The 26,890-nt window shown below is 59.0% G+C and overlaps 1 protein-coding gene across 1 annotated transcript in view; it reads right to left on the reverse strand.

Annotated features, from left to right (window-relative positions):
• Nucleotides 1-26,890, reverse strand: part of ANPEP (alanyl aminopeptidase, membrane) — a 42,519-nt gene that overhangs the window by 5,807 nt on the left and 9,822 nt on the right. Inside the window, exons 4-14 of the mRNA XM_077828182.1 lie at nucleotides 26,700-26,836; nucleotides 26,489-26,615; nucleotides 16,415-16,569; nucleotides 11,966-12,079; nucleotides 11,294-11,437; nucleotides 11,095-11,160; nucleotides 2,578-2,643; nucleotides 1,625-1,797; nucleotides 1,069-1,148; nucleotides 534-670; nucleotides 284-339 (exon numbers count right to left, since the gene is read on the reverse strand). Coding sequence (XP_077684308.1) covers nucleotides 284-339; nucleotides 534-670; nucleotides 1,069-1,148; nucleotides 1,625-1,797; nucleotides 2,578-2,643; nucleotides 11,095-11,160; nucleotides 11,294-11,437; nucleotides 11,966-12,079; nucleotides 16,415-16,569; nucleotides 26,489-26,615; nucleotides 26,700-26,836 — 1,255 coding nt within the window. The remainder of the gene's footprint in view (nucleotides 1-283; nucleotides 340-533; nucleotides 671-1,068; nucleotides 1,149-1,624; nucleotides 1,798-2,577; nucleotides 2,644-11,094; nucleotides 11,161-11,293; nucleotides 11,438-11,965; nucleotides 12,080-16,414; nucleotides 16,570-26,488; nucleotides 26,616-26,699; nucleotides 26,837-26,890) is intronic.

The following is a 26,890-nucleotide window of genomic DNA, read 5'->3' on the forward strand; positions in this document are numbered from 1 at the left end:
CCCAGCCTCTGCCGGCCCCTCGTCCCCCGCTGCGGCAGGGACCAGACAACGGTGGGGCGGGGGGGGAGGGGGGGAGATTCCCGGCCTGCCCAGCCCAGAGAGGGGGAACCGGAGGGTGTGGGGGCCTCCCTCTCGCTGCCTGAAGGGGGGTGCGGGGACAGACTCCTCCCTGGCCTGCCAGCCGCGCTCCGGCGCCGTGGGCAGAGGACGCTGCCGTGGGGCTGGGGGAGGAGGCCAGAGGCTGGTTGTCACCCCGTGGCGGCCCAGCGCTTGGGCGACTCACCTGGCCAGGTTAAAGGCATCGTCAATGAGCTGGGCTCGGTTTATCACCGGGATGACCTGGAAAAGAGCAAACATGATTACCAGGGGCAGGAGCAGACCGGGTCGGGGAGAAGAGCCTTGGAATGGGCGACTCAGCTTGGGCTGGCTGTGGGGTCCCTGGCCCAGCTTGGGGCTCGACCGCCCCACGGCAGGGGCCTGGTCCCCTGGGCTGAGAGTGCTGGTGCGGGGGCAGAGGCTGGGCTTTCGGGTACCTCGTAATTGGTGACCAGCTGGCTCAGCAGCTTGTTCCAGTTCTCCTGGTCATAGTTCACCCGGAAATACCCCGTCACGTTGATGTTGAGCAGGAGCCAGTTGGAGGCACCAGCCACCACAAACGATGAGCTGGTGGCTGAGAAAGGAAAAGGAAGCACGTTAGTGGGGCCCATCCCTTCAAGTCTACAGCAGAGAGTGCCTGAGCCTAGAACCCTCCGGGGTCCACCCCTAGAACGCTCCCCCCGGAGCCCCTCCAGAGACTGCCCCCTAGAACCCCCCACTGAGCCCCTCCGGGGGTCTCCCCCTAGAACTCCCCCACTGAGCCCCTCTGGGGGCTGCTCCCTGATAAAGACTCTTCCCCTGCAGACCTGTCTGGGCTGAAGAGGGGGTAGTGACACCCCCAGTAACCGCACTGAAATCTCCCCAGGGCACTGACCATGGCACTGGCATAGCAAACCTGGCAACTGCTAGCACCATATCCTGGTCCTGCAGCAACACCGGTTCCCTGGGACACGGCCAGGGACCAGCAAGTACCTGAGGTCTCGGTGAGCCAGTACATCTGTTCTGTCCCATCCTGCTGCTTCATCCAAGTGACAGGGACTATCCAGGTGTAGCTGCAGACAGACAGACAGACAGACACTGGGATCTTCTCCTGCTCTTCCTTACTCTGCCTGGTTCTGCCCCCGGCAGAGTCCCAGCTCCCCAGTGCAAGGGATCACCCCCCCGGCGATCACTGCTGCCTCACCCAAATCACACCCTCACCCTCACCCCTCAAAGGGGTAACGCCCCACGGGGAGGGCCCTGCAAGGAGCACGGAGGAACGGGGCTGGCCTCGGGCCTCAGCCTCTCGGAGGCAGAAGGCCCATGGGGCTCCAGGGGACCCAGCACCGCAAGGTCTCAGTTCTCTCAGCTCTACCTGGGGGTGCCGCAGTGCAGCCCTGGCCACGATCCCGCAGAGGGCCCCCTCCGAGAGGCACAGCCATGGGGCTCTGTGGTGGCAGGGGAGGGGCTCACGCCCCACCGTGCTTAGGACAGCCAGCCTCTCCAGTGTGGGACCTCAGGGGGCAAAAAAGGCCACTCGATCACTCACTTGAACGCCGAGGGCCGCTCCACAACGGATTCGGTGTCCAGTAAGAAGTGTCTCTGGCTAATGGAGCCAACTTTCGTGTCCACGGTCACCATGGGGAAGCCCATCTGCAGTGTCCAGCGATCCATGATGCCTTTGATGGTGGTGGGGAGCTGAATGTTGTCTTCAACCACCACCTGTGCAGGGGGCAGGAAGGGGCTATTGGCTGCTGTTCTCGGTGGATCGGCTCCCGCAGAGGCTAGGCTGGGGACTCCCGGCTCCATCCCCACCCCCTGCCCTTCTACAGGGCACCTTTGGGGGAAGAGAGAAGTGCCCAGAGCTGGGTGTTTGGGAAGGTTCGGTTGAACCCCCACAGCAGCTTCATGCGCTGTGACAGGGACACTCCCTGCCACGGCCTGTCTAGAGCTCTGGCAGTCACTGGCGGCATCACGCCAGCCTCCCCCAGCGACAAGGACTCTGTTCACCAGCTCTGGAAAGAACGGTATCGTACGGTTGTCCCGGCCGGCCTCAGCAGGGTTCCCTGGCGCTGTTCGCATGAGCCGGGCGCAAGAGCTGGCAGGATCAGGCGCTCTCTGGGGCAGGGGCCATGCCATTCTCTGTGTTCGTGCAGCACGGACGAGGCAAGACAAGCGCCAGTCAGGCCCCTGCCAGGGAACGGCACCGATTCCTGTCCTGTGCCCAGCGGAGCCGTGCGCCAAGCCTGCCCACGTGCCTGCTGGGGCCCAGGCATGCAGCCAGCACTGTGCCCTGTGTGGGAGCGTGTCGTGCAAATGGAGGCAGAGAGAACGTGGCTGCGGGACCTTAATTTCAGTTGCATCACGGCTGGGTGGGCCCCAGCCCCCCTGTCCCTGACAGTAACGGGCTTCCTACAGGAAAGTGCCACTAAGGGGCATGCAACAGAACCCCGGCCCCAGCCCCTGGTCATGCTCCTCCAGCTGGCGGGAGGAGCTTCGCACCTTTTGCAGATGATCCCACAGATCGTCGTAGACCGTGTTTCCGTAGCTGAAGGCTTGGAGGTAGGACTGTGAAAACACAGGGAAAGGGAAGGTTGGTCAGGTGGGATTCACCCAAGAGTTCTGAAGGAACTCAAGGGTGAAATTGCAGGACTACTAACTGTCGTCTTTAACCCATCATGTAAATCAGCTTCTGCACCACATGACTGGAGGAGAGCTCATGTGACACCAATTTTTAAAAAGGGCTCCAGAGGTGACCCCGGCAATTACAGGCCAGTAAGCCTGACCTCAGTACCGGGCAAACTGGTTGAAACTCTAGTAAAGAACAAAATTGTCAGACACATTGATGAATGTAACTGTCACGGAGTGTGGGGGAGTCCAGGCCCTGCACCCCTCTTCCCGGGATTCACTGAGACTCTCAGCCAGCCAGTAAAACAGAAGGTTTATTGGACGACAGGAACACAGTCCAAAACAGAGCTTGTGGGTACAACCAGGACCCCTCAGTCAAGTCCTTCTGGGGGAGCAGGGATCTTAGACCCCAGCCCTGGGGTTCCCTGCATTCCTCCACCCAGCCCCAAACTGAAAAACTAACCCCCCCCAGCAGGCTCCCTGCTGCAGCCTCTGTCCACATTCCTGGGCAGAGGTGTTACCTCCCCCTCCCGCACCTGGCTCAGGTGACAGGCTCTCAGGTCTCCCATCCCCAGGGCACATTCCCAGGTCAACACTCCCCCCTCCCTGCTGCGTCACATCCTCACATCTCTCCCCCCTTGGAGACTGAACTGAGCGGGGTCACTGTGACCAGTGACCTGGGGAAGTTCGGGGCCCCCTCTCCGGGACAGCGCGTCCGCTATCAGGTTGGCACTTCCCTACACGTGGACCACGTCCATGTCGTAATCCCGCAGGAGCAGGCTCCATCTCAGGAGCTTGGCGTTGGCTCCTTTCATCTGGTGCAGCCAGGCCAGGGGAGAGTGGTTGGTGTACATGGTGAAGTCTCGCCCGAAGAGATAGGGCTCTAGTTTCTTGAGGGCCCACACCATGGCCAGGCACTCCTTCTCGATGGCCGCGTAGTGTTGCTCCCGGGGTAGCAACTTCTTGCTCAGGTACACGATGGGGTGTCTCTCCCCCTTTTCCCCCTCTCCTGCATTAACACCGCCCCCAGTCCCGTGTCTGAGGCGTCGGTGAACACCACAAAGGGCTTGTCAAAGTCTGGGTTTGCCCGAACTGGGCCACTGACCAGAGCCTCCTTCAGCGCCCGGAAAGCCTCCTGGCACTGCTCGGTCCAGACCACCTTGTCTGGCTTCCCCTTCTTGCATAGCTCAGTGATGGGGGTGGCTATGGCGCTAAAGTGGGCACAAATCTTCGGTAGTATCCTGCCATCCCAATAAAGGCTTGGACCTGCTTTTTGGTGTGGGGAGCAGGCCAGTCTCTGATCACCTCCACCTTGGCTGGTTCTGGCTTTAGGCGGCCGCTCCCCACCCGATGGCCCAGGTAAGATACTTCCGCCATCCCCACCTTGCACTTCTCCGCTTTAACAGTCAGCCCAGCCCCCTGGACTCGGTCCAGCACTTGTCTAACCTGGGACACGTGGTCCTCCCAGGTCTGGCTAAAGACACAGATGTCATCAATATACGCCACGGCAAAACTCTCCATCCCCCTCAGTAGCTGATCCACCAGGCGCTGGAAGGTGGCCGGCGCTCCCTTGAGGCCGAAAGGCAGGGTCAGGAACTCATAGAGCCCCAGAGGGGTGATAAAGGCCGATTTCAGCCGGGCATCTGCATCCAGTGGCACTTGCCAGTAGCCCTTTGTAAGGTCCATGGTGGTAAGGTACCGAGCTCCTCCCAGCTTGTCTAGGAGCTCGTCAGGCCTGGGCATGGGGTAGGCATCAGATACTGTGATGGCATTGAGCTTCCGATAGTCCACACAGAACCGGACCGACCCATCCTTTTTGGGGACCAGCACCACCGGCGAGGCCCAAGGGCTGGCAGATGGCTGGATCACCCCCAAAGCCAGCATGTCCCGGACCTCTCTTTCCAGGTCCTGAGCAGTTTTCCCTGTGACTCGGAACGGGGAGCATCTTATCGGTGGGTGCGACCCGGTCTGCACCCAGTGGACAGTCAGATTAGTGCGTCCAGGCTGGTTGGAAAACAGCTGTCGGTACGGATGCAGCACCCCCCTGACCTCAGCTTGCTGGGCAGGGGTTAGCTGATCCGCGAGGGGAATTGTTTCCAGGGGGGAACCAGCTCTGGTCCCAGGGAATAGATCTACTAAAGGGTCATCTCCCTGCTCCTCCCACTGTCCACACACGGCCAACACCACATTCCCCCTGGCATAATATGGCTTCATCATATTCACATGGTACACCCGGCGGTGGTGCGCCCGGTTCGACAGCTCCGCCACATAGTTTACCTCATTGAGCTGCTTGACAACCTTGAAAGGGCCCTCCCAGGCGGCCTGTAGTTTGTTCTTTCTCACGGGGATGAGAACCATCACCGGATCCCCGGTGGCGAAGGCACGGGCCCGCACCGTGCGGTCATACCAGACCTTCTGCTTCTTCTGGGCTCTGGCCAGATTCTCCCTGGCCAGGCCCATGAGTTCAGCCAGTCTCTCTCGGAAGATCAGGACATACTCCACCACTGACTCTCCATCGGGAGTGGCCTTCCCCTCCCACTCGTCTCTCATCAGGTCCAGGGGGCCCCTCACCCTCCTTCCATATAACAGTTCGAAAGGCGAAAATCCGGTAGACTCCTGGGGCACCTCCCTGTACGCGAACAGCAGGTGAGGTAAGTACTTGTCCCAATCCTGCGGGTGCTGGTTCACAAAGGTTTTCAGCATCATCTTTAGCGTCCTGTTAAACCTCTCCACCAGCCCATTGGACTGGGGGTGATACGCTGAGGCCTAGTTGTGCCGGACCCCACATTTCTCCCACAAGCACCAGAGCACAACATGAAGTTGGATCCTTGGTCTGTCAAGACTTCCTTGGGGAACCCCACTCGGCTGAAAATGGTCAGGAGCGCATCTGCCACGGTGTCTGCTTCAATGGAAGCTAAGGGCACTGCCTCGGGGTAGCGGGTGGCAAAATCCACCACCACCAGAATGTATTTCTTCCCCGACCGGGTCGTCTTGCTGAGAGGCCCCACGATGTCCATGGCCACTTTCTGGAAAGGCTCCTCTATGATGGGCAAAGGTCTCAAAGCCGCTTTCCCCTTGTCCCGGGCCTTCCCCACCCTCTGACAGGGGTCACAGGATCGGCAATACTGCCGGACCGTGGTAAAGACCCCAGGCCAGTAAAAGTTCTGTAGCAACCTCTGCCGGGTGCACCGGATTCCCTGGTGCCCTGCGAGGGGGATGTCATGAGCCAGGTACAGGAGCTTGTGGCAATACTTCTGGGGGACCACCAGCTGCCTCCTGATCCCACAGGACTCCACTTCCCCTGGGGGAGCCCATTCTCGGTACAGGAACCCCTTCTCCCACAGGAACCTCTCCTGGCAGCCTCTCCTCATGGTCCGTACCACACTGAGGTCAGCCAGGTCCCTGAGCTTCCGCAAGGAGGGAACTTTCCTCAACTCGGCCTGGAACTCAGCGGCTGGGGAAGGGATGGGGCCCGGTTCCCCCTCAGTGGCCAGGTCTGAGGCCTCCGCCTCTCTGAGCCGTGCCCCTCGGCACTCCCTCCCCACCAGGGTAGGGTCCTGCGCCTCCGGTGCGGTACCCTCCCCGAGGTCAGGGAGCAGTGCCCCTCACCGGCTTTGGCTACGGGTCACAACCAGGGCGGTCTGGGGCTTGCTTGGCCAGTCCTCTAGGTCTCCCCCCATCAAAACTTCAGTGGGCAAATGGTGGTGTATCCCCACATCCTTGGGGCCCTCCTTGGCCCCCCATTTCAGGTGTACCCTTGCCACGGGCACCTTAAATGGGGTCTGCCCACCCATGTCAGGGTCAGGTAGGTATCGGGCACCACCCGATCTGGGGCCACCACCTCGGGCCGGGCCAGCGTCACCTCCGCGCCCGTATCCCAGTATCCATTGACCTTCCTCCCATCCACCTCCAGGGGAACAAGGCACTCTCTCCAGAGGGACAGCCCCGCGCCCACCCTGTAAACCAAGCACCCTGAGTCCAGAGCATCCAGCCCTCTGGCGGAGCTGGCCTGGGGTACTCTTCCCTCCGGAGCAGGTGGTAGACTGGCAGCCCCCCTTGCCTGGGCCGTCTGCCCCTCGTCCAGCTGGGTCCCTACCCAGTTAACCCTGGGTAGGTTGGGTCTGCTCAGTCTGTCCCTGAGCCCGGGGCACTGGGTCCGTACGTGGCCTCTCTGGCCACAGTGATAGCAGCTCAGGTCACGTTGGTCCCCTCGAGCGGGTCGGAGGGGCCCGACGCCAGGCATTCCCCTTGGGAGGGGGTTCTCCCTATTTCCCCGCTGGGAGGCCCCCTGGTGACTCTCTCTCTGCATCGGGGGGGGCCTGTTCTTTTGGGACTCCTCCCGGCTACCCGCTGACCGACTGTTCACAAACTCGTCGGCCAGCTGCCCTGCGTGCTGGGGGTTCTCCAGCTTTTTGTCCACCAGCCACAGCCTCAGGTCGGAAGGGCACTGTTCATACAGTTGCTCCAGTACGATTAGGTCAAGCAGGTCCTCTTTAGCTCGGGCCCCAGCTGTCCACTTGCGGGCATACCCCTGCATCCGGTTGACCAGTTGTAGGTAGGTGACCTCAGGCGTTTTACGCTGACTCCGGAACCTTCTCCGGTACATCTCGGGGGTCAGCCCAAACTCACGGAGCAGGGCCTGTTTGAACAGTTCATAGTCCCCTGCCTCCAGCCCTGTCATTCGGCTGTACACCTCCACGGCTTTGGGGTCCAGTAAGGGGGTGAGAAACTGGAGCCTGTCTGCAGGGTCAACCCTGTGCATCTCGCAGGCATTCTCAAAGGCCGTCAGGAAGCTATCTATGTCCTCCCCCTCCTTCCGCTGGGCCAGGAAGCACTTATCAAAGCTCCTTGCAGTCTTGGGTCCCCCCTCACACACCGCAGCCGGGGCCCCACTGCTCCTCAGCCTGGCCAGCTCCAGTTCATGCTGTCTTTTTTTCTCCTTCTCCTGACGCTCCCTCTCCTTCTCCTGACATTCCCTCTCCTTCTCCTCCTGCTCATGCCTACGTTGCCTCTCCTTCTCCTGACTGTTCCCGCTCCTTCTCCTCCTGCTCATGTTGACGTTGTTTTTCATGATCCTCCAGCTCCCTCATTTTCATCTCCCTCTCCCATTCCAGCCGCATCTGCTCCAGGGATGGGGAGCTCCGCCGGGAGGATCCCCTGCTGGCTGCCGGGGTCAGGGTGCCCTCGGTATTCGCCAGGCTTCCCCCAACCCCTCCCCCAGACCTAGGTAGGAAGGGTCTCGGGGTGTCCTCGGCAGCTGTCTGACCCCTCCCAGCCCGGTCAGGCCCCAGGGCCCATGCTACGTCCACCGGGCGGCTTCCCTCAGGGGCAGGGATCAGGTCATCCAAGCGATCCCTCTCCTCCAACTGGGCAATCAGCTGTTCCTTGGTGGACCTCCCGATGCACCAGCCCCCTCTGCCTGCACAGCTCCACCAGGTCGCTCTTCAGGCGTTTAGCGTACATCTCCCTGCTGGCCACTCGCAGGCCGGGCAGCTTTCCACGGTTTCCAGGAAAAACCCCTAGTGTGCCAGTCCTTCTTGAGGTCACCACCTCTTTGCCAGGGTCGAGCGGCAGACTCCTCCGCCCCTGGGACAGCTCGCTGCAATTCCCCGGGGGACCCTTTACTGCGAAAGTCCTTCTCTCTGGTCACACACTCCCAGGGGTTAACTGCCCCCTGAAACTGTCTCTCTCTGAATCTTCAGCACGCCTGGTCTCCGTCAATCCCCCTTCGTTTTACTGTTCCCCAGTCACTTACTGCAGGAAGCGCCGTTCACGGGGTGCAGTACATCCCACCGCTGCCACCAGTTGTCACGGAGTGTGGGGGAGTCCAGGCCCTGCACCCCTCTTCCTGGGATTCACTGAGACTCTCAGCCAGACAGTAAAACAGAAGGTTTATTGGACAATAGGAACACAGTCCAAAACAAAGCTTGTGGGTGCACCCAGGACCCCTCAGTCAAGTCCTTCTGGGGGAGCAGGGAGCTTAGACCCCAGCCCTGGGGTTTCCTGCATTCTTCCACCCAGCCCCGAACTGAAACTAAACCCACCCAGCAGGTTCCCTGCTGCATCCTCTGTCCAGATTCCCCGGCAGAGGTGTTACCTCCCCCTCCCCCTCCCCCTCCTGGCTCAGGTGACAGGCTCTCAGGTCTCCCATCCCCAGGGCATATTCCCAGGTCAACACTCCCCCTCCCTGCTGAGTCACATCGTCACAGTAACTTGTTGGGGAAGAGTCAACATGGTTTTTGTAAAGGGAAATCCTGCCTCACCGATCTACTGGAATTCTTTGAGGGGGGTCAACAAGCACATGGACCAGGGGGATCCAGTGGATATAGTGTACTTAGATTTTCAGAAAGCCTTTGACAAGGTCCCTGAACAAAGGCTCTTAAGCAAAGCAGGAAGTCATGGGATAAGAGGGAAGGTCCTCTCATGGATTGGTAACTGGTTAAAAGATAGGAAACAAAGGATAGGTATAAATGGTCAGTTTTCAGAGTGGAGAGAGGTAAATACTGGTGTCCCCCAGGGGTCTGTTCTGGGGCCAGTCCTATTCAACATGTTCATAAATGATCTGGAAAAAGGGGTAAACAGCAAGATAGCAAAATTTGCAGATGATACAAAACTACTCAAGATAGTTATGTCCCAGGCAGCCTGTGAAGAGCTACAAAAACTGCCAAAATTGAGTGATTGGGCAACAAAATGGCGGATGAAATTCAATGCTGATAAATGCAAAGCAATGCACACCAGAAAACATCATCCCGACTATACGTATAAAATGATGGGGTCTGAATTAGCTGTGACCACTCAAGAAAGAGACCTTGGAGTCAGTGTGGATAGTTCTCTGAAAACATCCACTCGATGTGCAGCGGCCATCAAAAAAGCAAACAGAATGTTGGGAATCATTAAGAAAGGGATAGATAATGAGAGAGAAAATATCATGTTGCTTCTACATAAATCCGTGGTACGCCCACATCTTGCATGCAGATCTGGTCGCCCCATCTCAAAAACCTATATTGGAATTGGAAAAGGTTCAGAAAAGGGCAACAAAAATTATTAGGAGTGTGGAACAGCTGCCGTATGACAAGAGATTAATAAGATGGGAACTTTTCAGCTTGGAAAAGAGACGATTAAGGGGGCATATGACAGAGGTCTATAAAATCATGACTGATGTGGAGAAAGTAAACAAGGAAATGTTATTTACTCCTTCTCATAACACAAGAACTAGGGGTCACCAAATGGAATTAACAGGCAGCAAGTTTAAAACAAACCAAAGGAAGTATTTCTTCACACAGCGCACAGTCAACCTGAGGAACTCCTTGCCAGAGGATGCTGTGAAGGCCAAGACTATAACAGGGTTCAAAAAAGAGCTAGATAAGTTCATGGAGGACAGGTCCATCAATGACTATTAGCCGGGACGGGCAGGGGTGGTGTCCCTAGCCTCTGTTTGCCAGAAGCTGGGAATGAGCGACAGGGGAAGGATCACTTGATGATTCCCTGTTCTGTTCACTTCCTCTGGGGCACCTGCCATTGGCCACTATCGGCAGACAGGACGCTGGGCTGACTGGACCTTTGGTCTGACCCAGTCTGGCCGCTCTTATGTTCTTCTTAAGTTCTTATTCGCTCGGGATGAGATGGGGATCCCTGAGTCGGGGCTCAGCAGGGGAGCCGCCTCCCCAAGAGTACATCCTGCGTGCCTGCTGCCAGGCGAAGGCAGAGGCATTGCATTGAGCAAAGTCCCAGACTTTCTGGGCATGGCTCTCAAAGGCAGAGGCCCATGGCTCCCAGCAGCAGTGCCCTCCCTACTGCTCACCCACACTCTTCCCCTGCAGGGTGTCTGGGCAGGAGTGGGCATCGCAGGGCCATGCCACCGGGTGCTGCACTGAGACAGTGGGAGCGAGTACGCAGGCTGGGCCCTTCCCCAGGCCCGGCCACCATGGGCATGATGGCTGCCATGCTGGCCAACGCTCGACTGGACCAGGGACCTGCAAGCCAAAGCCTGCCACTTGAGTGAATTGCCAGGCTTTGTAGCCAGGGGCTGCCCCAGCCTGCAGCCTCGGTACTGGCACAGAGCAGGCATGTAACTCACGCTGAGCAGGGCATTGCATGTGTGCGTGGGCACACCCCCAGCACCATCCTTTGCCCTCAGGCCCTGCCCGCTCCTCTGCCCCTCCAGCGCCTCCCCCGTGGCTCTGCCTCCTGGACAGACTGCCCGCGGGTCCGGTGAGCACCGCCAGAGTTTGGGGGGGCTTGGCAGGTTCCCCCTTCGGCAGAGCACCCTCCCAAGGGAGCCCAGGCTGACGCCTGCCTCGGAGCAGGGGCCATGCAGGCAGCGTCCGGCTGAGCCCTCTGCTGGGCACGCAGCCCCTGCCCCTGGCGAGGCGGGTCCGGCCAGGGCCTCACCTGCAGCCCCTTCTTGAAGCTGTTCTCGGTGAGGAACTCCGAGAGCATCCGCAGCACCGACGCCCCCTGCAGGAAGATCAGAGAGAGGCGCTGAGCGAGGGTCCAGGAGCCGCGAGAGGGCAGCACAGCCCAGCCGGCTCGCTTCCCAGGAGGGGCTGCCCCCAACCCGGGCCCTGGGCAGTCCCAGCGGGTCCCTCACCTTGCTGTAGGCGATGGCGTCAAAGATCTCGCTGATCTGCGCTGGCGTGTTGATCTCGCTCTCCAGGAAGGAGAGCGGGTGCGAGGAGGCCAGCGCGTCGACCTTCATCACCCGGTACATGGCATTCTGCACGATCAGGTCTTTCTGCAAAGGCAGCAGCTTACAGCCTGCCCGGGGCGGTGCCGGGGCAGCCCCTCCGTGGGCGTGTGGGGACTGCTACCAGCCCAGACACGGCGCCGTCTCTTCCCTTCCTGCCCCCAGCCTGGCTGAGCCCAGCCTAGGGCTCGGCGTTCTCACCCCCTGCAGGATGGGCCTGCGGAGGGGGCTGCCTCCTCCCTGCCCAGCAGCACCAGGAGCTGGGTGGGCCCTGCCCCGGCAAGCAGCTCTCGCTCACTGCTGCCGGCAGCGCCAGGCTGCCCCTCTGGAGGGACGACCGAGACCCACTGGCCTCCATCACCGGGTCCCAGCGCCCGGAAAGGCTGCAGCCAAGCAGAGAGCAGGGCCCCTCCCTGGAGCACACAGCTCCTTCCGGCCAGGTGATCCTGCTTGGGCCGAAGCCTGCCACCTCAGCGAGCCCACCAGTGGCCCAAGGGGCCGTGGGAGTGACAAGGGAAGGCCAGCTCCTGCCGCTGCAGCCCGCTAGGTAGCACCACCCCTCCTGGGGCTACTCACAATGTGCCAGGAAGGCTCAGCAGAGTCCGCCCCCAGGTACTCCACGTAGGAGGCAAAGCCCTCGTTCAGCCACAGGTCGTTCCACCAGCGCAGGGTCACCAGGTTCCCGAACCACTGAGGAGAGAGTGAGAAGGGGAGGGTCAGCCAGGGAGCCCCAGGACAGAGCCCCCCAACCCACACACAGCCAGGGAGCCCCAAGCCCAGGGACAGAGCCCCCCTGACACACACACAGCCAGGGAGCCCCGAGCCCAGGGACAGAGCCCCCCTGACACACACACAGCCAGGGAGCCCCAGGACAGAGCCCCCCAACCCACACACAGCCAGGGAGCCCCGAGCCCAGGGACAGAGCCCCCCCACACACACACACACAGCCAGGGAGCCCCAGGACAGAGCCCCCCAACCCACACACAGCCAGGGAGCCCCAAGCCCAGGGACAGAGCCCCCCTGACACACACACAGCCAGGGAGCCCCGAGCCCAGGGACAGAGCCCCCCACACACACACACAGCCAGGGAGCCCCCGAGCCCAGGGACAGAGCCCCCCCACACACACACATAGCCAGGGAGCCCCCGAGCCCAGGGACAGAGCCCCCCCACACACACACACAGCCAGGGAGCCCCGAGCCCAGGGACAGAGCCCCCCCACACACACACACACAGCCAGGGAGCCCCGAGCCCAGGGACAGAGCCCCCCCACACACACACACACACAGCCAGGGAGCCCCGAGCCCAGGGACAGAGCCCCCCCACACACACACACACAGCCAGGGAGCCCCGAGCCCAGGGACAGAGCCCCCCCCCACACACACACACACAGCCAGGGAGCCCCGAGCCCAGGGACAGAGCCCCCCCACACACACACACACAGCCAGGGAGCCCCGAGCCCAGGGACAGAGCCCCCCCACCCACACACACACAGCCAGGGAGCCCCGAGCCCAGGGACAGAGCCCCCCCCCCCACACACACACAGCCAGGGAGCCCCAGGACAGAGCCCCCCCACACACACACACACAGCCAGGGAGCCCCGAGCCCAGGGACAGAGCCCCCCCCCACACACACACACAGCCAGGGAGCCCCGAGCCCAGGGACAGAGCCCCCCGACACACACACAGCCAGGGAGCCCCCGAGCCCAGGGAGCCCCAGCACAGAGCCCCCCGACAGACACAGCAAGGAAGCCCCCGACCCCAGGGACAGAGCCCCCCGACACACACACAGCCAGGGAGCCCCGAGCCCAGGGACAGAGCCCCCCCACACACACACACACAGCCAGGGAGCCCCGAGCCCAGGGACAGAGCCCCCCCCACACACACACAGCCAGGGAGCCCCCGAGCCCAGGGACAGAGCCCCCCCACACACACACACAGCCAGGGAGCCCCGAGCCCAGGGACAGAGCCCCCCCACACACACACACAGCCAGGGAGCCCCGAGCCCAGGGACAGAGCCCCCCCCCACACACACACACAGCCAGGGAGCCCCGAGCCCAGGGACAGAGCCCCCACACACACACACACACAGCCAGGGAGCCCCGAGCCCAGGGACAGAGCCCCCCCACACACACACACACACACAGCCAGGGAGCCCCGAGCCCAGGGACAGAGCCCCCCCCCACACACACACACAGCCAGGGAGCCCCCGAGCCCAGGGACAGAGCCCCCCCACACACACACACAGCCAGGGAGCCCCGAGCCCAGGGACAGAGCCCCCCCACACACACACACAGCCAGGGAGCCCCGAGCCCAGGGACAGAGCCCCCCCACACACACACACACAGCCAGGGAGCCCCGAGCCCAGGGACAGAGCCCCCCCACACACACACACACAGCCAGGGAGCCCCGAGCCCAGGGACAGAGCCCCCCCACACACACACACAGCCAGGGAGCCCCGAGCCCAGGGACAGAGCCCCCCCACACACACACACAGCCAGGGAGCCCCGAGCCCAGGGACAGAGCCCCCCACACACACACACAGCCAGGGAGCCCCCGAGCCCAGGGACAGAGCCCCCCCCCACACACACACAGCCAGGGAGCCCCCGAGCCCAGGGACAGAGCCCCCCCTCCACACACACACAGCCAGGGAGCCCCCGAGCCCAGGGACAGAGCCCCCCCCCACACACACACAGCCAGGGAGCCCCGAGCCCAGGGACAGAGCCCCCCCACACACACACACAGCCAGGGAGCCCCCGAGCCCAGGGACAGAGCCCCCCCACACACACACACAGCCAGGGAGCCCCGAGCCCAGGGACAGAGCCCCCCGACACACACATAGCCAGGGAGCCCCGAGCCCAGGGACAGAGCCCCCCCACACACACACACACAGCCAGGGAGCCCCCGAGCCCAGGGACAGAGCCCCCCCACACACACACACACACAGCCAGGGAGCCCCGAGCCCAGGGACAGAGCCCCCCTGACACACACACACAGCCAGGGAGCCCCGAGCCCAGGGACAGAGCCCCCCTGACACACACACATAGCCAGGGAGCCCCGAGCCCAGGGACAGAGCCCCCCCACACACACACACAGCCAGCGAGCCCCGAGCCCAGGGACAGAGCCCCCCTGACACACACACAGCCAGGGAGCCCCGAGCCCAGGGACAGAGCCCCCCGACACACACACAGCCAGGGAGCCCCGAGCCCAGGGACAGAGCCCCCCCACACACACACAGCCAGGGAGCCCCGAGCCCAGGGACAGAGCCCCCCCACACACACACAGCCAGGGAGCCCCGAGCCCAGGGACAGAGCCCCCCGACACACACACACACAGCCAGGGAGCCCCGAGCCCAGGGACAGAGCCCCCCCACACACACACACAGCCAGGGAGCCCCGAGCCCAGGGACAGAGCCCCCCGACACACACACACAGCCAGGGAGCCCCGAGCCCAGGGACAGAGCCCCCCCACACACACACACAGCCAGGGAGCCCCGAGCCCAGGGACAGAGCCCCCCCACACACACACACACAGCCAGGGAGCCCCGAGCCCAGGGACAGAGCCCCCCCACACACACACACACAGCCAGGGAGCCCCGAGCCCAGGGACAGAGCCCCCCCACACACACACACAGCCAGGGAGCCCCGAGCCCAGGGACAGAGCCCCCCTGACACACACATAGCCAGGGAGCCCCGAGCCCAGGGACAGAGCCCCCCGACACACACACACAGCCAGGGAGCCCCGAGCCCAGGGACAGAGCCCCCCCACACACACACACACACAGCCAGGGAGCCCCCGAGCCCAGGGACAGAGCCCCCCGACACACACACAGCCAGGGAGCCCCCGAGCCCAGGGACAGAGCCCCCCGACACACACATAGCCAGGGAGCCCCGAGCCCAGGGACAGAGCCCCCCTGACACACACACAGCCAGGGAGCCCCGAGCCCAGGGACAGAGCCCCCCGACACACACACAGCCAGGGAGCCCCGAGCCCAGGGACAGAGCCCCCCGACACACACACACAGCCAGGGAGCCCCGAGCCCAGGGACAGAGCCCCCCCACACACACACACACAGCCAGGGAGCCCCGAGCCCAGGGACAGAGCCCCCACACACACACACACACAGCCAGGGAGCCCCGAGCCCAGGGACAGAGCCCCCCCCACACACACACACACAGCCAGGGAGCCCCGAGCCCAGGGACAGAGCCCCCCCACACACACACACACAGCCAGGGAGCCCCGAGCCCAGGGACAGAGCCCCCCCACACACACACACACAGCCAGGGAGCCCCGAGCCCAGGGACAGAGCCCCCCCACACACACACACAGCCAGGGAGCCCCGAGCCCAGGGACAGAGCCCCCCTGACACACACATAGCCAGGGAGCCCCGAGCCCAGGGACAGAGCCCCCCGACACACACACACAGCCAGGGAGCCCCGAGCCCAGGGACAGAGCCCCCCCCCCCCACACACACACACAGCCAGGGAGCCCCGAGCCCAGGGACAGAGCCCCCCCACACACACACACACACAGCCAGGGAGCCCCCGAGCCCAGGGACAGAGCCCCCCGACACACACACAGCCAGGGAGCCCCCGAGCCCAGGGACAGAGCCCCCCGACACACACATAGCCAGGGAGCCCCGAGCCCAGGGACAGAGCCCCCCTGACACACACACAGCCAGGGAGCCCCGAGCCCAGGGACAGAGCCCCCCGACACACACACAGCCAGGGAGCCCCCGAGCCCAGGGAGCCCCAGCACAGAGCCCCCCGACAGACACAGCGAGGAAGCCCCCGAGCCCAGGGACAGAGCCCCCAACACATACATCCAGGGAGCCCCGAGCCCAGGGACAGAGCCCCCCACATGCACACACATAGCCAGGGAGCCCCAGGGCAGAAGCCCCCCACACACACACACATACACAGCCAGGGAGCCCCCGAGCCCAGGGAATCCTGGACTAGTTCCAGCCCTTCAGTATCTCTACACCCAGCTGAGGGCTGGCAGGGAGGCAGAGCAGGATACACTGGGTACCTGGTGGGCAAGCTCATGAGCGATCACTGTCACCACCCTCTCCTTGTTGCCGATGGAAGAGAAGAGAGGATCATAGAGCAGCGAGTTCTCCCGGTACGTCACCAGTCCCCAGTTCTCCATGGCACCTGCGTTGAAGTCTGGAAGGCCAACCTGGTCTGGGAGAGGGACAGGCCTCGTTAGCAGGGTTGCACCCTCACCCCGGGAAAGCATGAAAACCTCCACCTCCGTGGGACAGCCCAGAACCCCCTACCCCTGTGGGAGCGCACGGAACCCCCCACCCCATGGGAGAGCACGGAACACCCCCCCCCTTGGAAGACCACAGGACCCCCTGTAATACTGTCCCACCAGGGACCAGCTCATGCCAAGGTCCTCATGCCTCACTGAACACGGACAAACAACATTGCTGGGATCAGTCCGGCTCAGCTGTGGGTTAGTGGTGTTAAAGCAGGTATGAGAGCGATAAGGATGTGTTTGGGGTTCAGATTATGGATCGCTGGTGAGTGGTTGCAGCATTAATCTCACTTCTAGCAGCTGGCTCCCATGTCGTCAGGGAATATTTGAGTGGGTGCATGGTGAGCCCCTGCGACTGTGTAAATCACCAGACAGGAGAGACTAACCAGTGCGAAGGGCTGACCCCCAACCGCAAGTGTCGCATCCTGCCCAGCAGGGACGGGCCATTGACACCAGATGGACTGTTGTGGGACGATAAAGAGGACAACAGCCATGTGTTGTTCTGCCCTCCCCCTGCCCCCGTGAAGACGAGTCATGCAAGTGGATTCCTTCCATTAGCTGATTGCCCAGGTCAGGGCGTGTGGCAGGAGGGGTTAAAAACCATAACAAGAAGGAACTGGATCTCTGTGCTGCTTGGACTCTGGGAGGCAAGGTTTCTAGCCATAAGCAAGGGATACCCAGCTTCTTAACTGGGATTAGCTCTAAAGGACAAATACGGCTTGTGGATTATAGAAATTCTATTACCTTTTGAATTTAAGATTATAACTCATTTGTGTATCTATGTTTACCTGCTTTAACCTTGAAAATAACTCTCTGATTTCCTTTTCCTATTAATAAATCTTTAGATAGCCAGTCCTATAATAAACTACAAGCTCTGTCTTTGGTGAGAGATCTGAGGTGCATTTGCCCTAGGCTAAATTACTGGTCCTTTGGGACTGGGAGTTGCCTGAGTATTGCTGTGATCCTTGGCATAAGGGCCCATCTACCACACAGGCAGGCTCCCCTGGGTGGTGAGACAGATCGGAGCACCCAAGGGGACTGTCCGTGGCTCCATGTTCAGGCTGTCACAGCGCCTGAGGGGTTCACATTAGATAATGGGCTGGTGCAGTCTAGGTACAGAACTCCCCACCAGCCTGGGCTTTGTGCCCTGGTTCCTACCAGCCTGCCCTGAGGTTGGTACCCACGCTTGGGGTCCCTGCAGGCAGCTTGACAGGATTCATATACTGGAGGTCAATTAAGCTCATAGACCAGAACCCCAGCGCTGTTAAAATTTAAACTCAACAGTGAGAGTTTTGGAGGTTAAAGAACAGACACAATGAGTGAGCCACAGGCTCTGCTGGTCTTATGAGAAAAGCCCCTAGCTAGCCAAGTCTGCAGAGGGGCATATCCTATCCAAAGAAAGTCCCAGTTCCGGAGCTGAGAGCTTCGCTCCTGATGCCCAGGGGAGGAGAAGACCCACATGCCACAGAGGAACCACCACAGGGGAACAGGCCGATTGCAGCACCTGGGAGCCCAGGGAGAAAGCGAGCCCCAGTGACTGCTGGCAGAACTGCGGGTCAGAGACTGAAGCCACCAAGGAGATGGAACAAACAGCAGCGGGTAAAGCGAATGAAGACGCTGAGCAGACGGCACACAGGAGGCTGATAGAAGCTCGTCCTCACCTGGAGAGCGGCCCCACCATGACACACGGGCGGGGTACAAGCCTGCCCAACTGATACCCAAACAGATGCATAAAAGGGTTCCTGTCTGCCTTTGGGAGACTACGTGGGATGCACAATATCCCAGCAGATAAACAGCCGCCTCTCCTCTGAACCAGGGAGCTGGGGAAGCCAGACAAGTCTTTTATGAGATGGAGGAGGGTGATGTATGTGTACCAGAAATGTAAAGCAAACACATTGAAAAGGTGTAAGATCACCCCTGAGCCCCGTCGGCTGAAGTGGAGAAACCTCAGACTGTTTGACAGTGTCACTCACGTGGAATATGCACATAAAATGTGTAATTTCATGAGAAAATGGACAATGGGAGTGGGGCTGAAGGTGATGACAGAAAATCTTTGATCGGATGGCCCCAGATCAATTGTTAAGGTGTCACAGATGAGGTAAAGGTGGCCATCTGGGACCAAAACCAGCCACGATTTTAGAGGCTGCAAAAATTGTGGATGAATATGTTGAATCAAGGGTCCATGAGAGGTGGGGGAGGGGTTACCCCAGGGAAGGGAAATCCCCATCACGCAGCTTAAGGGGGGACTGGAAATAAACCTATCCCCAACTTCGATAAAAACCCCAAGGGAGCCCAGGGTTTAGAGCCCAGAGCAAAAGGGAAGGCAGGCAGGCAGTCTGACATCCCTGTGGACCTCCCAGTCATCTAAAACCAACCTGCCAAAACAAGGTAACTGCATGATCCACGCCCCACCTGCCACAGCAAGCCCCACTCCCGGTGCCCCAGCAGCAGCGGTGAGCAGCAGGGACCCTGGCGAGCTGGATTAGGACCGAGCCTGTGGAGGGTGGTGCAGAATTTATTAGAACACCATGGTCAATGGCCTACCCTGCCCAGGCTGGAGGGACCCCATGTCCCACGTCACTGTGGTCAAGGAGAGCTGGGTAAGGGAGGAAGACAGGACTCCTGGTAAGAATGTATGTAAACCGATTGTGGCTGAGTCCCCAGGAACTGGACCTTTGGCCAAGCTCCAGCTGCAGTGTGAGAGTTGTAAAGGAGATTGTGCTATGGGCATTCGGATCTGCTCCCCGCTGAGGCTTGACGAGGGTGGGAGGTTCTAGCCCTGCCCAAGCAGACATATTGTAACTCACAGCCAGGAAGAGCACAGCTCTGCCTCGCCTGGCTTGTCTGTGGACTGCAGGGAGGGCTGCAGGGGGGGGACACGCCCTCAGTCCTTTGTCAGCCAGGAGTAAGGGGTGTGACAGGCAGGGCCAGCTCTAGGTGTTTTGCTGCCCCAAGCAGAGTGTCACCGAAGCAAAAAAAAAAAGGGCCGGAATGCCGCCCCTTGAAAAGTGCCATCCCAAGCACGTGCTTGGTTTGCTGGTGCCTAGAGCTGGCCCTGGTGACAGGGGTGTGTCCACTGTTGTAATAAGCTTTGTACAAGGGATGCCCTGGGAGGTATCACTCGAAAACTCCTAATTTCCTGGTCAAATATGGGAAGATTCCACTGTCTGCTGTTACTACACTGCACGCCTTACCCAGTGCAGCCGCTCCATTGTAAGGTGCGCGGTCAATGGGAGAGAGCTCTCCCAGAGACAAAATAACACCACCCCCGACGAGGGCTGGTAGCTCCATCGATGGGAGCTCAGCTTCCACCGACACAGCGCTGTCCACACCGGTGCTTTTCGTCAGTAAAACTTTTGTCGTTCACACCCATAAGCAACAAAAGTTTTAATGATGAAAGTGCAAGGGTAGACATGGCCTAACACATGTTCCAAGGCTGGGGAGCAGCCAAACCAGTTCCTCAGAGACAAAGGGCCAGGTGATGCCTCAACCAGGTATAAACAAGGCCAATGGGCCCTTACCTGCTACCTGGCCATTCTTTGGCAGGAAAGGGGGCAGGGGCGAAAAATCTACATCTTAGCAAAGATACAGTCTGGAGTTCCCATCCACACAGCCTGCCTGTTACCTCGTTCCCAGCTGGAAATGCTTCTCAGAGGGGGGAAAGGACTATAAAAACAGGGGCAGACAAGGTAGTGTACCCCCCTGCTCTCTCTCTGCCCACTGATTCACTGCACCCGAAGGGAAAAAGAAAGCAGCCATTCAGCTGGGAAAGGGCTCCTGGCCTAAAAAGTTTGGCCAGCAAGACTGTTGAGAGCATGTGGTGAGAAAACCTTGGCTTTGAATTTAACCTAGTTTGTTGAGTTAGTCCTTAGCTGTGCTTTATCTTTATTTTTCTTGTAACTATTTCTGACTTGTATGATTCATTCACTTAAAATCACCCGCTCTGTAGATAATAAACTTGTTTTATTGTCTTAGCTAATCCAGTGTGTTTGAACTGAAGTGTATGGCAAAGTCCATTTAGAATAACAGGATTTGGTAGGGTTGCCAATTTGGTTTGGACATATTCCTGGAAATTTCATCACATGACCTACTCTTTAATTAAAGATTCATCTTTAACTCCCTGAGGCTCCAGGACAAGTCTGGGGTTTGGCAGCCCTAGGATTTGTGCATTGTCATTTCTATTAATAAAAAGAGAGACTTTGTATAAGCTTGTCCTTTCCAAGAGAGGGCTGGGCAGTCCAGCACACACATTTCTGGGTGGAATCCAGGCCTGGGGATGTGTTGGGGTCACCCTGCAGTACAAACCCGGCTGGTAAACGCCAAGGGGTGGCTGGCTGCAGCACACAGTCCAAGTGGGGAGTGACTTACATGCTGGAGGCTGTTTGTGAGCAGCCCAGGACTGGAAGCTACAGCAGCAAAGCGGTGGACAGGGCACCCCAGTTCCGAGAGCAGGGGCAACACAGTTACTCACTAGCCTGGACCGTAGCCTGGGTGTGCCACAGAGGGGTTGGAAGACACCATTGCTTTGCTCTTAACTTCAGGGAGCCTCCAAAGGCCATTATGGTGGCTCAACAGGCTGATCCTTCCCTGGCCCAGGAGAGGAATCACACCCCAGCCAGGGAAGGAAAGGGTCCCTTTTTCCTAGCAGGTGGTTAGTTGTCCAGGGAGGCTTCCACAAGGGAAAAGAGGTGCCCTGCTGAAGTTGGCAAACAGGTGTCTGTGCCCAATAAGCACAGGGCAGAGGTGCTTCAGATGGGTCACGACTGTCCCTTTGCCGGACACTTGGGGCAGAGAGAGGCTCCGACAGAATTGCTATTGGCCTCACATGTGTGAGGCAGTAAGATATGATGGCAAGAGTCGTGTCTTATGTCAGAAGCATCAGAGGTTAAAGGGGCACCTTTGCAGCCTCTGCCCATCATTAACGAGGTGTTGCCAGAGTGTCTGCGGACATTGTGGGACCCCTACCCAGACCTTCCAGAAATGGGAAGGCATATCTACTGGTTGTGGTGGGTTCTGCCATGAGGCACCCCGAAACCACAGCTTCGTCTACCCCAGAAGCTGAAACCGTGGCTACTGCCCTCATCACCATTTTAGCAGAGTAGGGTTTCCCAGGGAAATCTTGTCAGACCATGGTTCAGATTTCATGTCTGTAGTTTTCAGAAAGTGATGGGAGCTGTGTGGAGTGAGACACATAAAGGCTGCCCTCCGCCCCCTCCCCATCATCCAGAGACCGACGGGCTGGCAGAAAGATTCAGTGGGACATTGACGTCTATGCTGAGAATGTGTGTTACCCAGCAGGGGAATAACGGGATGTGTTGGTCCCTTATTTGTTATTCACATACAGGAGTGTGCCCCAGGGTCTCAGGGCTTGCCCTTTTTAATCTTCTTTATGGGAGACAAATGAGGGGACCCCTAGATTTGATCCGAGCCTCTTTGGAGGGCGGGACAGGGAAGACAGGACAGCCTGGGGGGGTCTGTCACTCCTGTTAAAGAGAATTGAAAGGTTATGCTAGACTTAGTGCCTCAGAGCCTTGACAAGAGTCAGGTGCCCCAGACAGCTCAGTTTGACGGGCGTGGTAGAGAAAGGTCTTGTCATATAGTGACTTGGGGCTAGCGTTGATCCCAGTGAAGAAGAACACGGTGCGAGATTGTTGGGGGGGCCCTTTCGAGGTGACAGAGAGAGTGAATGAATTAGGTCACTTACGATGCAATGACACCCCATGGCAGGAGAGCTGTGCAAACAGCACATAGCAATAGATTGAAAGCTTCCCAAAACTGAGAGATGGGGGTGAATATGATTTGCTGGGCTGATGAAGGACCATTTTCCGCTCCTTTAATTGATCTGGCAAGGGAGAGGAAGGAAGAGACGCCTCTAGAAAGCACAGGTATCTGGGAGGGTTTAGATGTTGGCCCCCTTGGAAGACCACAGGCAGGTACTTTCCAACCTGCCAGGTACAACGAACAAAAATGGGCATTCCTAGCAGAGCACGTCCTGCTACAGGAGAAATACAGCCACAGTCAGGATGAGGGGGAGAGCGTGCTAGGGATGGGGTGAATACTGAGTCAAAAAGCCCAGGAGTGTCTCCTGTTATAATGGTAGCCAAGAGGGATAAAACCATGAGATTTACTCTGGACTTTAGAAGGGTCAATGCCATCACCCAACTTGACCCTTACCCAACACCCTATGTGACGAAGTCGGACTGTTCTTAATGTTTCCTCTGAATAATGTAGGGGTGCCTCAGTTTCCCCTAGGCATTTCTTAAGTCTCTAGGTGGTGGGATAAGGGGATGTAATTGTTGCAGAGCAAAGGGCCAGGGTACATAAATGGTGACACTCTGTCTCCTGGCCACTGATGGCCTGGGCCCTTCGCCCTGCAAGGTGAGAGCTAAAGGATTGGAGAACAAAGGAATCAGGTGCCCTCCTGGGCCGGGAAAGGGACAAAGCCCAGAGGAGGAGGGGCTGGAGGTAGTTTTCAGTTTGGGGCTGGCTGGGGACATGGAGTGAAGTGCAAACGGGGTTGTTTGGCTCCCTGCCCCTCAAAATGGACCCGGCTGAGGGGTCCTGTTCTCTGCACCTACAAACTCTGTGTTAGACCATGTTCCTGTCATCTAATAAACCTTCTGTTTTACTGGCTGGCTGAGAGTCACGTCTGACTGCGGAGTTGGGGGGCAGGACCCTCTGGCTCCCCCAGGACCCTGCCTGGGCGGACTCACTGGGGGAAGCGCACGGAGGGGCAGAGGATGCTGAATGCTCCGAGGTCAGACCCAGGAAGGGGGAAGCCGTGTGAGCTGTGTGTCCTGAAGACAGGCTGCTCCCAGAGAGGAGACTTCCCCAGAGTCCTGACTGGCTTCGTAGGGAGCCGTTCCAGAGCATCTCCCAGGGACTCCGTGACACCCTAGCTAGGGGCTGACTGGATCCATAAGGGTGGGTGCAAAATTCATAAGTGCTCTAGATTTGACTCAAGGATACTGGCAAATTCCTGCAGATGCTGATGCCCAGGGAAAGTCAGTGTTCCCAGGGGAATCTGGCCTCTGTAAGGTTCTGCCTTTTGGGCTCCCTTTCAGAGGCCTGTCAATGAGGTGCTGCAGGGCTTACAGACCTTTACCAAAGCCTGTGGAGATGCCTTGGTATGACGAAGTGGGACTGTTCTTAATGTTTCCTCTGAATATTGTGGGGGTGCCTCAGTTTCCCCTAGGCAGTTCTTAAGTACCTAGGAGGTGGGATAAGGGTGTATGATCATTGCAGAGCCCTAGAGGGCAGGTGTGTGCAGGGGTCTGGACACAGAGAATGGCGACACCCTGTCTCCTGGCCACTGATGGCCTGGGCCCTTCCCCCCTGCAAGGTGAGAGCTAAAGGGTTGGAGAACAAAGGAATCCAGTGACCTCCTGGCCCGGGACAGGGACAAAGCCCAGAGGAGGAGGGGCTGGAGGGAGTTTCAGTTTGGGGCTGGCTGGGGACGAGTAGTGAAGTGCAGACGTGGTTGTCTGGCTCACTGCCCCCCAAAATGGACCCAGCTGAGGGGTCCTGTTCTCCGCACCTACAAGCTCTCTTTTAGACCATGTTCCTGTCGTCTAATAAACCTTCTGTTTTCCTGGCTGGCTGAGAGTCACATCTGGAGTTGGGGGGCAGGACCCTCTGGCTTCCCCAGGACCCCGCCTGAGCGGACTGGCTGGTGGAAGCGCACGGAGGGGCAGAGGATGCTGAATGCTCCGAGGTCAGACCCAGGAAGGTGGAAGCTGTGTGAGCTGTGCCCTGCACACACCTGCCCTCCAGGGCTCTGCAGTGATCATACACCCTTACCCCACCCCCTAGATACTTAAGAACTGCACAGGGGAAACTGAGGCACCCCCCAATATTCAGAGGAAACATTAAGAACAGTCCCACTTCGTCACACTTGGCTATTTTGAGTGACTCTTGGCAAGACCACCTGAGCCAGGTGGGAATTGTACTGCAGAGGGTTGGAGAAGCCAGCCTCACTGTCAAGGTGTCCCAATGCAAGATGGGGCCCTCTTAGGTAACTTATTGGGAACACAGTTTGGGCAGTGGGTTTGTTCATCCTGATTCTTTCTAAGTAGAACCCATTCAGAATTGGCCAGCCCTACGAACCAAGCAGCAGGTCCAATCTTTTATTGCTCTGGCCAGCTATCACTGGAGGTTTGTAAAGGGGTATCGTGGCCCCCATAACAGACCTTACCAAAAAGGGGAAGCCAGCCTGGCTGGTATGGACCAGGCCTGGGAGAAAGGCTTAAAGGACATAAAAGAGGCGTTGTCCAAAGAGCCAGTTTTAGCCAGCCCTGATTTCAGCTGCGCCCTGAGGCGTGTAACATTGAGCTAGGCACATACTAATGCAGGCTGGGGCAGGGGACAAGGGGCCCCCATTATCTTCCTGGGTAAATAACTGACCCCATTGAACAGGATTGTGCTGGCGGTGAGAGGAAATGCTAGGCCATTGTTTGGGCTATTCAACAACTTAAGTCTTATCCGTATAAGAGAAGATTTAAGGTTTTAACGGGCCACTCCCTGCTAATATGGGTGCAGCGAGCCAAAAAGACCAATTCCAGACTATTAGGCCGGAGCCTAGCTCTGCATCCTGATGCCTTGTAAAGAAAAGGGAGACCCTGAGGCTTATTAGGGAGTGCCGGAGACCCCCCTTCTGCCCCTTTGGGCATTGGGAGAGTGATGCTGGCAGCCCAGGTGCCAGCTCATGCCACGGTGCCCATGTCTCAGCTTCACGCTGCCAGGTGCCAAGCTGGGACCAGTCGGGCTGAGCGGGGTGTTTTGTAAAACAGGCACTAGAATGATCAGAATGTGCGTTGTGTGTAGGCTTGTGAGCTACTGCAGTATGGTCCCGTACTGTACAGGGGTAGCCGAGCGTTTGCAACCTGAGCACCTGTGACTGTGCGAATGACCAGACAGGAGAGAGACATGAACCAGAGCAAAGGGCTGACCCCCCACAGCAGGTGTCATGTCGTCCCCAGCAGGGACGGGCCGTTGACAGCAGACGGACTAGAGTGGAACATTAAAAAGGACAAAAGACTGTTGGTTGCTGTCCCTCTTATCCCCCCATGAAAACGAGTCGTGCAAGTGGATTCTCCCATCCGCTGAGTTCACAGCTCAGACAACAAGACAGAAGGGAACTAAAAACCACCAACAAGAAGGAACTGGATCTCTGTGCAGCTTGGGGGCAAGGTTTATAAGGGATAAGCAAGGGATCCCCAGCTGCTTAGGCCTAAAGCCCAGCTAGAGCTTGCTCATTATAGAAGCTTCTATTACCTTTTGAAAATTAAGATTGTAACTCATTGGTGTATCTATGTTTACCTGCTTTAACCTTGAAAAGAACTCTCCAGTTTCTTTTTCCTATTAATATGTCGATATGGAGTTTATTATTGAATTGGCTACAAGCGCAGTCTTTGGTGTGAGATCTAAAGTGCAGCTGCCCTGGGGTAAGTGACTGGTCCTGAATATTACTGTAATATTACTGTAATTCTTGGCTTCAGGGCCATCTAAAGTGCAGCTCCCCTGGGTGGTGAGGTGGATCGGCACACCCAAGGGGACTATCCGTGGCTCTATGTTCAGGCTGTCACAGCGCCTGAGGGGTTCACACTAGATAACTGGCTGGTGCAATCTAAGTACAGAACTCCCTGCCAGCCTGGGGTTTGTGCCCTGGTTCCTACCAGCCTGCCCTGAGGTTGGTACCCACGCTTGGGGTCCCTGCAGGCAGCTTGACACCTTCCCATCCCCACGGGAGAGCCCAGAACCCCCCATCCTCACGGGAGAGCCCAGCAGAACCTGGCACACACACCCCCGAGCGCACAGCAGCTGGCTTGTCGCCCGGGCACTCACCAGACTTGGGCAGTGGGTACGCCGTGTTGTAATGCCTTTCGAAGAACTTGAGGATGGGCCCGGTCACGCGGAGTGCATAGTCCCCTTGCCCCGCTGTGATGGCCTTCGGACGGCCCCAGATCCGGATCTGCAGGGGGAGACTCGAGGCTCAGCCAAGGCTCCCCTACCCCACAGCCGAGCCAGGCCGCCCCCGCCCCATGCAGCAACCTACCAGCACATTGTCCTGCATGTCCTCCACTGCCTGGAACTGGCTGACGATGAAGGCCAGCAGGTATGTGGACATCTTGGGGGTGGTCTGGAATTCAGTGACGTTCCAGGTGGTGCCATCGATGGTCTCCTGCCAGGAGCCTGAAAGAAGAGCCACGGCTCCATCATCGAGGCTCACGTGCCTCCATCCCCACC

This window comes from Eretmochelys imbricata, chromosome 10, assembly GCF_965152235.1.
Source record: "Eretmochelys imbricata isolate rEreImb1 chromosome 10, rEreImb1.hap1, whole genome shotgun sequence".
In the NCBI taxonomy this organism is placed as follows: Eukaryota; Metazoa; Chordata; order Testudines; family Cheloniidae; genus Eretmochelys; species Eretmochelys imbricata.